The sequence below is a fragment of the Apteryx rowi genome, unplaced genomic scaffold (assembly GCF_003343035.1).
Source record: "Apteryx rowi isolate R43461 unplaced genomic scaffold, aptRow1 scaffold_608, whole genome shotgun sequence".
Taxonomy (NCBI): Eukaryota; Metazoa; Chordata; class Aves; order Apterygiformes; family Apterygidae; genus Apteryx; species Apteryx rowi.
This window is the reverse complement of record NW_020450881.1, coordinates 58,034-69,425: the sequence shown is the minus strand read 5'-3', so window position 1 is coordinate 69,425 and position 11,392 is coordinate 58,034. Positions and strand designations below refer to the sequence as shown.

Genomic DNA, 11,392 nt, shown 5'->3' with positions numbered 1-11,392 from the left:
ACCCCTGGGGGACACCGCTAGCTACAGGCCTCCAACTAGACTCTGCACCGCTGATCACAACCCTCTGAGCTCTGCCATTCAGCCAGTTCTCAGTCCACCTCACTGTCCACTCATCTAACCCACACTTCCTGAGCTGGTCTATGAGGATGTTATGGGAGACAGTGTCAAAAGCCTTGCTGAAGTCAAGGTAGACAACATCCACTGCTCTCCCCTCATCTACCCAGACAGTCATTCCAGCTGACTTTCTAAATCTTTTGAAGCCTTTCAGATGAGACTATTGCTACACCTAAGCTTGAACTGAAACAAAAAGCATCTTAGAATAAGAGACTTCCTTGATGATGCAAGGCAAGCATTCATACTTCTGGAAGAGGATTAACATTTGTTCCATTGTGCATAGCTTTAGCTGGCTATCACTAGATGTTCCTCTTTTACTCTCTATATGAGTTCATGAATTAAGTGATATGGTCTTGTCTTTTTTTTTTTTTTTTTAACTTGAAGGAGAATTAATGCAGTGTATTAAATGAAAGCTGAATTTGCAGTAGGATTAAATCTTTCTTTTCAAAGTAGTCCTGCTAAATTTGGACTGTTCAGATTTCTTTAAATCCAGTGATGACACCAGTTTAACGCTCTTATGGTGGTGTAGCCTTGCTTGAGAATAATGACTTATTTGCTAAATGGAGAAATCAGTTATGTAACTTAGAGCACAGAGTCAATTGATTGGGACAGCAAAGAAGCTAGCTGCTCTTGTATTCAACACTTTAAAAAGGATAACGTTTTTATATCCTTACAAGAATTGTTAGCTTCATATCTTAAATTTTTAAGAAAAAAGATTTCTTAAAACTGTACGTGTCATTACTGTAATAAGTTTATTCTGCTGTTTCAGTATTTAGGAAAAAAAATTCAAATAAAAACATGTTAGTCGCATATCAAATTTAAATCAGTCATATTCTATCCCATACACAGAAATTCTGAGGCAATAGTGCTTGTGGTATAACTTGACAGGAACATATCTGTTTCCCTTTTTTGGAAAGGAGATGGATCCTGAAATGAAGTTCACTAACTGAAAAAATGTTGAGAGATTTTTCCCTTTTAAATCTCTAAACTGGAATTCTCCTAGATGCTGCAGACATCTTAAATTAGTAGCTCTCAACATTGCCAGCACTGAAGATGAACCTCTTGTGCTTCGGAATGATTGGGAGTAGCCCAGTATGTTTTCCATCTTTTAACCAATCCTAGCGGAACATATTCCCCCCGCCCCCAGATCCATCTGTCCTCTTGAAGATAATCTTAGGAAGGGGGGTTCAAACTTTACGCTTCAGCTCTGTGGAAATGCGTAGCTTGCTTAGCTCTGAGATTGGGGTAGTATCGGAAAACACCCTCTCAACTTTGGGTGGACATAAAACCTACTGTTTTATAGGCCGAAGTCATTGCTACATGTGAAATAGTACCTTGTGCTGATTTCGGTATACAACCATTTGTCTCAAAAGTGTTTTCAGCTTCTGTAAAAGACAACTCAACTGCCTTATCTCGTAGGAAGATCCTCAGAGCTGCTGTGACATCAAATGCATTTCTAGGATTCTACTAGAGGAATAGTTAAGAAGTAGCATTGCTGATCTCTGGAGGATTGCAAGATATACTATGGAGAGGGAGAGGCATTTTAAGCGCTGTCAACATTTTTGTTAATGTGAGGAGAAGGAGAAATGGAATGTGGTAACTATGGCTAATATCCAAACCTCTCAGCTCCTTCCAAGTAGGAAATTTTTGAGTAACTACTTCAAAGTAACTGAAGTTTTGTCTTTGTGAAGGATTTGTTGAAATGCATGCTGCTTTAGCATAGGTCTAGGTATAGATTTACCATGAAGGGCTTACTAAAGGCCTCTGATTGCGTGACCCGGGAGGAAGATGGTGTCTAGTTAGTCCCTGTAATATTGGAGTGGTACCACACTCAGGAGTATAGGAAAGCTACACTGATACTACTTGCCTGAGTTTCAGATGAGAGTTGGAACAAAGTTGATTATGTTTTAATCTGTTTGCATTTGTACACTGTTGTGGTTGTACAGCCATAACATGGTAATTGCACTTACTCAAAATACTGTTAGGATAGCTAACCTTCTGTGCCAGTCTTTTGGCTAGCCAGTCAAAAAAAATCATTTTTTCTTCCTGTTTGTTGCTGCAGTTCATTGTATTGTCTTTGATATAGGTAACTTAGGGTGTTGAGAGGAGGGATAGATAGCATCTTTCTGTAAATGCAAGAATGAAGTTAACACTTAAATAACTAAACCAAAAATAAATACAAGCAAAGGAAAAAGTTACCAGCTTTTCTTTTATTTTTTTTCCAAATGCTTTCTGATTTAGCAACAGAAGAACCTTGAAGGATATGTGGGGTTTGCAAATCTTCCAAATCAAGTATACAGGAAGTCTGTGAAGAGGGGATTTGAATTCACACTCATGGTAGTAGGTAAGTTACTTTCTTCATTCATTTCGAGTCATGATCGTTGAAAGTATTTTGAAATAGTCTTTAGAATTTACGATGATGATGTAAATATTTGCTTTGCATGATCTTATTAGCAGAGAAAGACCCATATTTTCTAGAATTTTAAGTTCTGAGCGTTTAAAAATAGCATGTTATCTGTTATGCGAGTGGACAAAGGAGGAGGAGAATAATAACTGTATAGCTCATACAGCCTAAGAAAAAGATTGGTGTAGATCTAGTCTAAAAAGTGACTGCTAGTGTGACATAATGCAAGTAATTTGAGCTCAGATTTTCATTTAAAAAACAAAACAAAAAAACTGAATTACTTTTACTGTTGCGAGCACAACATAGCTGTCCAGGACCCAGAAGAAAAGTTAGTCTTTCCTTGCACATCACCAGTCATCATGATCCTGCGTATCCTGCGTTTCTCTGGCCACAAAACTGTGCTACAAAGTCAAAGCTTTAATTTAAACAAACCTGTCTAGTTTGTATGGTTGCAAAGAAAACCAAATGTAAACATTGAGTTTCATATGGACTACAGAGAATTTGAAACTACAGCTAGTATGGATGAATAATGCTGCTCATAACAGTTTATGTGTGCTTCATATTCCCAATTTGTTATCTGTCCTGCTTGGGAATCAAATTTCCCTTTTTCTCTTCTCTTGAGTACTTTTGTGATATGCATATGTGATGGACAAACAGTTAGAACATCTTAAACTCTGATGATAGTGAATTTAAAATAATAAAAGTACAAATTACTGTATTGGTATATATGTAGTTTGGATTGCTAATGCTTTGATGTTTTATCAATAGAATTGATGTTCCGTGTAGTCATTATGTCCATGTAATAGGTTACACAATAGTACTGTTGGTCGAATTAAAAATCTAGGTTCAAAATGGTTAAAAACCCTTGATAGATCATTAAAATACTAACTCACTTTGCAATCAAAGAAAGATGATAAAGTTTGAGGGTTTTCTGGAAGTTCCTTTTTATTCAGGCATTCAACTATGTAATTCATTATTTGTTGCAAAACTCTGTTTAATCTTAACAATAAAATTCTGATTTCTGCTATCCATGGGGGGGAGAAGGGGGGAAAGAGGGAACTGTCTATATAATTTCATAACTAAAAAAGATGAAAACAGATTAAGTATTTTACCGGAATGGGGTATAATTTGCACTTTTAAGTTTCATTCTCATGACAAGCAAGTCAGTTAAGGCACAAAGAGTAGATACAGTGTATGTATTAGAACTGCAGAAAGTGTATAAATTTACCATAGTGTTCTTACTCATCTATAAGACAGTCTAATCCAGTTGCACTTAGGTGAACTGTAGGTAAGTGGCCCTTAAGAGTAAAGGTTGGTCTAAAGTTAGACAGAAAATAAGATGTTGATCAGAAAATTTTGGTACTAGTTCTATTTTTAGTACCTCTTTTTCTACTTACTTACTGCTAAGACTTTATTTCATCTGTAAGCATATTTGTGCCCTTGTCAGGAAGTTTACAGAGGGAATTGTCACTAATGTGTTCTATAGAAAACTGTATTCTAAATTAAAAATGCATTCCCTTCCCCCCTGCCCCCTTTTCTTTCCTGGAAAGTGTAGAAGTGTCAGGTGTTTGTCTTTGACAGTGTGAACGCTTCTAGGTATAAAAATCAATTAGGATAATTACAAGATACATGCTCATATGGCTTAGTGCGTTATTCACTTTTATCTTCTATTTTGTTTTAGTTGAGTTAATAGAAAACAATACACCTTCTCAGGGTGCTTGAAAGTGAGCGTTTAACATCTTGTGGAAAAAATAATTTTGTTCTGGGACTTCAAAATGATGCATCTGTCAGTAGTATGCCCTGATAAGAGGCACCTATTTTAAATATGAAGATAAAATAGTTTCTGTATTACTGAACACTTTTTATTCTATTGCTGAACGTTGAACTGTAATACGCAGTTAGATTTTTAGGAATGTGCTTATCAGTTGCTGCATACATGCTTTGTGGTAGTGTACTCTGACTTGAGTTGAGGTACTTAGCTGATGCTACAATATGGTTCTGTAATAAAGGGAATTATGCATAATCTACCAATTAAGAATTAAAAGTATTAGAATGTACTGCTAATCTGCATATGATCTCTGCTGGCTGAATAAGAATACTGTGTGTATCATCTTAAAATAATCTAAAATATTCCTCTCTTTCAACTACTGAAAAATCATGTTTGCATTGCTTCCTTTTTACTRTAGACTTCACATTTGCTGATCTGCTGGCTGTGCTTTATTTATAGATACTTCAATGTCGCTATGTTATCCATTTGTTCTGCAATGAAAAATGAGAAGAAATGCATGTGGTTGCTAAACAGATACAAGGAAGAAAACAGATCATGTTTGGGATCTATGATTTCTGTGTCTGACTGTTTTCAGATGTCTGTGAGGCTTGACATTGTAGCTAATGTATTTCTTTTAAAATTGTTTTCCAGTTGTTCAGTTAGTCTGGAATTATCATTTAAACTTTAATGGATTTGTATAGTAAGGTAACTGGCTTCTGTCTTAAAACATTTAGTATAATACGTCACTGAATCAGCATTTTGGGTGACTTGCCAGTATAGTTGTGCAACTGTACTGACTTGTAGAAACAGTTCATTTTTCAGTGTAACTATGTATGATATTTCACCTTTTGTCACTAAATAAGTAGTAAGTACAGCAGCCAACAAATTCTAAAATTCTCTTTTCCTGATAAGAATTTTTAGAGGGAAATCAGTTTTACAGACTCTTACCTGAAGTTTTCCTGCGTGCAAAACATGAATGTATTCTGTAAGATGCATGTTCCTCAAGCTGCCAAGTTACTGTTATCGTCCTGCAGAAGATGGGGCTGTCCATAGCAGTATGTAGTGAAATCACCTTGCTTCCTGCGCTTATATTGTGCAAGGGAAGTTGGAGAGTGCTTTCAAAACTGGCTGTCCATAAGGCCTAGTAATTTTTGAATAGCCTAGAATATAGTTTCTGGGACCAGATTCAGGAAGTAGGCGCTCCGTATTGGATCTGGTCTAAGTTAGTTGGGGGTGTAGCTTTGGAAGTTGCTGTATTTCAGCCATGTGGGCAGATTACTGTCCTGTAACTTGATCTTTGGGTCACAGACCCAGTAAGATGAGTTTATTCAAAGCTTATATTGGTAATTAAATTTTTTTGGTAAATATAGTTACTAATTGCTAAGTGTTCTGATGTTTACATTAATTCTAACTAAAGGGTGAAGTGTTTGTAAAATATACACATATATAAAAACATAAATGGTTGATGTTAAAATATCTTTTTCATATTTAATGTTTTATGAATCATTAAAAAGTTAATCTTGGGAGAATCTGGGATTCCTATATAATTGGCCATAGTAAACATTTCAAACAACTCGTTAACGATCTGTACTTGCATTTTTTTCTAAATTGTATTGTTTCCTTTTGTAGTATTTTTAAACTTTTCTTAAGAAAATGAAGACTGAGAAGCCCTTTGTTTTCCTACATGATCAGCTGTAATTTGGACCTTGCTTGGTGTTTAAATCTTCATGGGACCATAAATTCAACATTAGTCCTATTCTGAAAGGCTAATCAGTAGTTAAAAATAAATTATACTGGTTTTTGAATATTACCTGGTTTTGTAGAATAAAAGCTAGCAAGTGGCTCCTCTGGGGATAAGATATAAATCACAGTAGACTCAGCCTTAAGCTTAGTTTGATTCTTGATGCTTTCAAAAGAAGAGGTTTAAATAGCATTCTAAAGCAGTTAGTTCTGCATCTCAAATATGTAAGGCTCGCCAGTGGGGGGAAAAAGTCAACTTTGTTTCTGCCAGCTGTTTTCTTCATAATCTTGTGTAATTTCTTCAAGTATAAGATACTTGTTAAAACACTTGAGACTCCAATGTAAATATTTGGTCTGTTTAAAATCAAAATCAAAGTCTCCATATTTCTCTGCTGTATAGTTTTTTGGAGGAAAGTGCCTGCCTAAGTCAAACTCTTAAGAAAACCAAACTTCCGAAAGTAATACTGTCATGATTAGTAGCTCATGGTTAGAGGAAACTAATTATGAAATATAAGTAGTAGGTGTGGTTTGCTCCTTTTTGTTTTAGTGTAATGAGACATGGAAAAAATGCAGTCACTTTTCACTGAGTTGTTTTTCTAAACACTGAATCAGGAAATCGCTCTTCTGTTCTTGTATTGAAATTAATATTGGTAACATTTGATTTTTAACAAAAGCCAAAGTAGATACAAAGTCATAACTCTTAATTCTTTTCCTCTGTAGACTCCACCTGCTTAAGAATAGTTGTTTGGGGTAGGTTTGCATAGAGCTGTATGCTTTGAGATGCTTATAAGTTTCATGAACCTTATAAGAAGTTGGACTGTTGTTTGGGTTTTTTGGGTTTTTTTTTTTTTTTTTGATCTTCTGACTTGAAGTGCAGCATCCTTACAGTCAAGTGACTTTCCAGAGGTCCTTTCTGTGTGGTTCTGATTTCTTGAACAGGTGCTTGGTAGCTCACTCTGACTCTGAAAGCTGTTTTGAAACCTCTGCTGCAGTAAATTGTCTGTTTTGTTTTCTAAGTGTTGCTTTAGCCTTGTAGGTCACCTGTAGATTACAGCTTAAAGGGAAATGTCTTACAGAACTGTGATACTGTGTTTCGTTTGTAATTATATGCACACACTAAAATGCTTTGATTTAAGCATGACTTTTTGGCCTGGACACAAAGCAAAGGGCTGTATTTTGCAAGACTTGGAGTGAAAGCTACTTTAGAGAAAAATAACATGCTGATTTTAAAATGACTTTATTGGTCACAGAAGAGAGTTTAGATTGGTTTAATGTTAGTATCTTCTGGTGATTGATCATGTTCTGATTAGAATTACCCTCTTAATTTGTTCACTTTCTGGTTCAGTTTATTTAACTAGCCAACAAGTGTATCACCAGTCTCAGATGCTGTGTTGTTTGTTTTTTTTCCCCCCTGCTAGTATATTAGGGGGTGTGGGTGTGTCCCAACTGCATTTTAAAGGCAGGAACAAAACCATTAAGCATATGAGGCAGGATAGGGTTATAATTATGTGTAAAATAACCTGTAGACAGGCAGTGCAATTAGTGGATAGCATTTTGGGATGTTCTCAGTTCTTGCTTACCTGCCATGGTTTAAAAAGTCAGTCCTCCTCTTAAGGTTTCTGTACTGCCCCTGCTATCACAGTATCTGAGTATATGTTTGTCCTTTGGTGTGTCCTTTATAGTTGGCTTATTAGGATTAGTGGAGAAACCACTGCTGAATATTCAGTGCCTAACTCAGCCCTTATCTTCAAGGCCTCTAGGCTCTGCTACAGTACAAATAAAGCTTAAATTAAAACACACTTTAAACCTTGTGGAGAAAAAAGTGAGTTTTGACCTTTAGAGTCAATTCTTAGCTTCTCTAGGCTATATTATTTCATTATTCAGGTATTGAGCTTTTCCTTGCAGTCAGGGATATACACTGGCATTCATAACTTGGAAATAAAAAGCTTCCTAAGGAGAGGAACTGGCAAAGCCTATTTTTTCTTGACTCTGTCCTGTCTCCCTGTCCTGTCTCCCTGCTCCCCTTTTCCCTGTAACTTCACTTCCTCAAATTACCTCAGTTCCTCTAATTTCCTTACATCCTCTAAAAACTGTCACGTTTTCCCCCATCACCTTGGCTCTAGCTCATTTTGAGCTACTTGGATGATAGCAGTACTGGACAGTCAGCCAGCTGTGCCGGTTTGCTCATGCCAGGTTGTACCACAGCCTTTCAGCTCCCAGGGTGTCCTTTCTGTAAAGGAAAGTACTTGTTTGGGTTCACATTTTGTATAGAAACCACTTTTTTTTTTTTTTTTTTTTTTTTAAATGGCAGTTGTAGAACTTGCAGACATGGCTCCCTCAGGAAACCGGATAAAAAATTAAGATTTTAACTTAAGTGTTCTGTTCACAGGATTACGAGGTATCAGCAAAGTACAGAAATAAGACAGGTTCTTTGAAGCATTTTGCAACCTAAAAAAAAAAAAAAACTACGCTTCAGGTACTGGTTCTGTGAATACAGCATATTCTGGTGACAATCTCTACAGAACGTTAATATTGATAGATTAGTAAGTATTAACTTGCATATAACTGATGAGACAGAGAAGCAAATTATGTTGAATGCAGGCGAATTGACAGAGATTAAAAAATGAAAGGGACAGAAGACTGGTGGAACTCAAACTGGAGCCAGAATATTCAAAGATGAAACATTCCTCTGGAATAATCTTTATTGATGGAGTAACTTCTGACCAATAGCATATCACTCCTGTTCATGGAAGGATATTGATTCAGGTTTTTTTGAAAAGGCAAAATAGACAAACTCTGAAGACCTATCTGTGGAAAAGTTGAATACCTCTTCAAGATTTGAAAAATCAATAATCTAAACTGCAAGCTACTAGCTGGTATTGCACACTTTTCTGCTGGGTTACTTTTAGGTGAAATTTTGCAGTATAGACTCATGTTAACTTGACTTTAAATAGAAAGCCTTTTTTATTATTTTTTTGTTCTTAATGCAGTGAAACCCAGAAGTTTGCAGCATACCTGCTCCTCTTGCCTCCTTTGTGGTATTTTTCTTCGACATTTCTTGGTTTTGGGGGAAAAAAACCTGCACAAAGTCCAAAATACACAGTTGTATGGAATTTGAGTTCGGACAACCAACTCGAAGTACAAAATATTAGTGTATATAAAAATATTTTTATTTGAGAATTAAGGAAGGAGTTAAGGAAAGGTTTTAAAAGCTTTAGTAGTTGTAATTAATTTGAACTATTTCTTGAAGTGGTAGCATTTCAGTCAAAGCATGATTTCTATTTTTACTTTTTTTGTTTGTTTCCTAGCAATGGTTTTGATGGAGAGACTTCCACCTAACTGTGTGCATGTGAACTCATAAGTTGGCAAAAAGCTTCTTATAACCTATTTGGCTTTTGTTTCATTAAGCAAGTAATGATTCTATTAGAAACACTCTCTTGTCCATTTTATGTATCATTTCCTTGTCAGTCTCATGACAAATGGTATGAATTGCTTCATATCTATCTGCATTTAAACCTGGGTTTCTAATGGATGCTTGGATTAAGGGAATTTCAAGAAAAACATCTTATGAGATATTAATACCCTGCATTGCATAGGTGTCATCTTCACTGTCTTTTTCTAAGTGTTGTGGAGTTTTGCAGTATTTATCTGTATAATTAACCCTTTAATGGTATTAGCCATCTTCATGACAGCTGTAACTTATACCATGTTTCCACATAAGTATTTTTCTCTAACCTGTTTTTCTTAGGCTAGCTTACCAGCTTTTCATTTTAATTCTAAGAAAAATTGTCCTTCCATGTTTCGCACACACACATGTGTGCACACAGTTACTCTCTTGGTATTTCATATCTTACTTTACTTTTATTAATTACAGTCATCAGAAATTGAATCTGGTCTTTTTTCTTGTTGGTTACAAGTTTGTAGATAACAATTTAACTGAAATGAAGTTGCTTTTTTGATAGTAGAGTAAGAATAGTTCACCACTGATATTCTGGTCATGTTATTGCAGATACCGAGATATAATTTAAACACATCTTAAAGGAGATACTTAACCAGTAGTTTGCTTCTTACATTAGTTATCAGTTCTTGGACAGTTGTTTGATTCTACCCCCAAAAGTCAACGGATTGTCCTTGGCTTTGGTGGCGCATCACTATGATGCAACCTAATGTTGCACATCTCGTAAGTAATGACCTGCAAGGAAGTCATGCAGTTAGTATCACTTCTGCTGTCTGTCATTCCTTAGCCTGGATAATCAGGTGCTAGCTTACTGCTGGACTGCTCCTGGGGCCGCCTTTGCCTTAGGCCTGGAGGGACATTCAAAGTTGTGTTGACTTAGTCTTAACAAGTTCTGTGCGCTTTAATAGTTCTGCTTCTCTCCCTACTGTACAGGTGTTTCTTCTTTGGTTATGTTTTGCCACACTTCAGGATCTGACTTACCCATTTTTCAGCAATAAACATTCAGGAGTCAGAAGTTAGTTTTTGTATAGATTAATGTATTGTATGAGTTGAAAATATTTTGTGTCTTGCTGTTGGCTGAAAACGTTACTCCTGCTTGTTGTATCAGGAAATGCTAACGATTTCATGAATGAATAGGTTAATCTTGTAACTAAAGTGATGTTTGTGGACAGTGTTTGTGGGCTTAACTTTCCATTGTAGTAAAGCCACAGTGCCCCTTTAAACGTGACTTTTCTGATTCAATATATGTGTTTTCCCTCTGTCTGACTTGGCAATAGACAATATAGGTCCTCATTGTGCATCCATTTGAAGTTGCTAAATTTTGTTTCTCCAGTGTTTGTTTGAATGTAGTGTGGCTGTTTCGTGCAACTGTTTCATTTAGGGTTTTGGATGCTTTTCTGTTGAACTTTTGAGCATGACTGCTGACAAGTTAGACATCATACCATATCCTTCTCTGGATTTTTTTTTTTATTTTTATTTAAGGGAATGAGTATGTTCTTAGAACCTTTTTGCTTAGTTTTGGTTTCCTTTTATAATAATAAACCCACAGAACCACAGAACTGTTGAGGTTGGAAGGGACCTCTGGAGATCTAGTCCAACCCCCCTGCTCAAGCAGGGTCACCTAGAGCACATTGCACAGGATTGCATCCAGGCGCGTTTTGAATATCTCCAGAGAAGGAGACTCCACAACCTCTCTGGGCAGCCTGTTCCAGTGCGCTGTCACCCTCACAGTGAAAAAGTATTTCCTCATGTTCAGATGGAATTGTCTGTGTTTCAGTTTGTGCCCGTTGCCTCGCGTCCTGTCACTGGGCACCACTGGAAGGAGTCTGGCTCCATCCTCTCGACACCCTCCCTTCAGATACTTGTACACATTGATAAGATCTCCTCTCAGCCTTCTCTTCTCCAAGCT

At 36.4% G+C, this 11,392-nt stretch overlaps 1 protein-coding gene across 5 annotated transcripts in view; it reads left to right on the top strand.

The window, feature by feature from the left end:
• Positions 1 to 11,392, top strand: part of SEPT7 (septin 7) — an 86,763-nt gene that overhangs the window by 18,269 nt on the left and 57,102 nt on the right. For 4 of the 5 annotated variants that reach the window (XM_026083538.1, XM_026083539.1, XM_026083540.1 and 1 more), the window contains exon 3: positions 2,356 to 2,458. In XM_026083538.1, coding sequence (XP_025939323.1) covers positions 2,356 to 2,458 — 103 coding nt within the window. Of the gene's footprint in view, positions 1 to 2,355; positions 2,459 to 11,392 lie in introns of those variants that run through there. The other variant, XM_026083542.1, reaches the window with a different exon arrangement.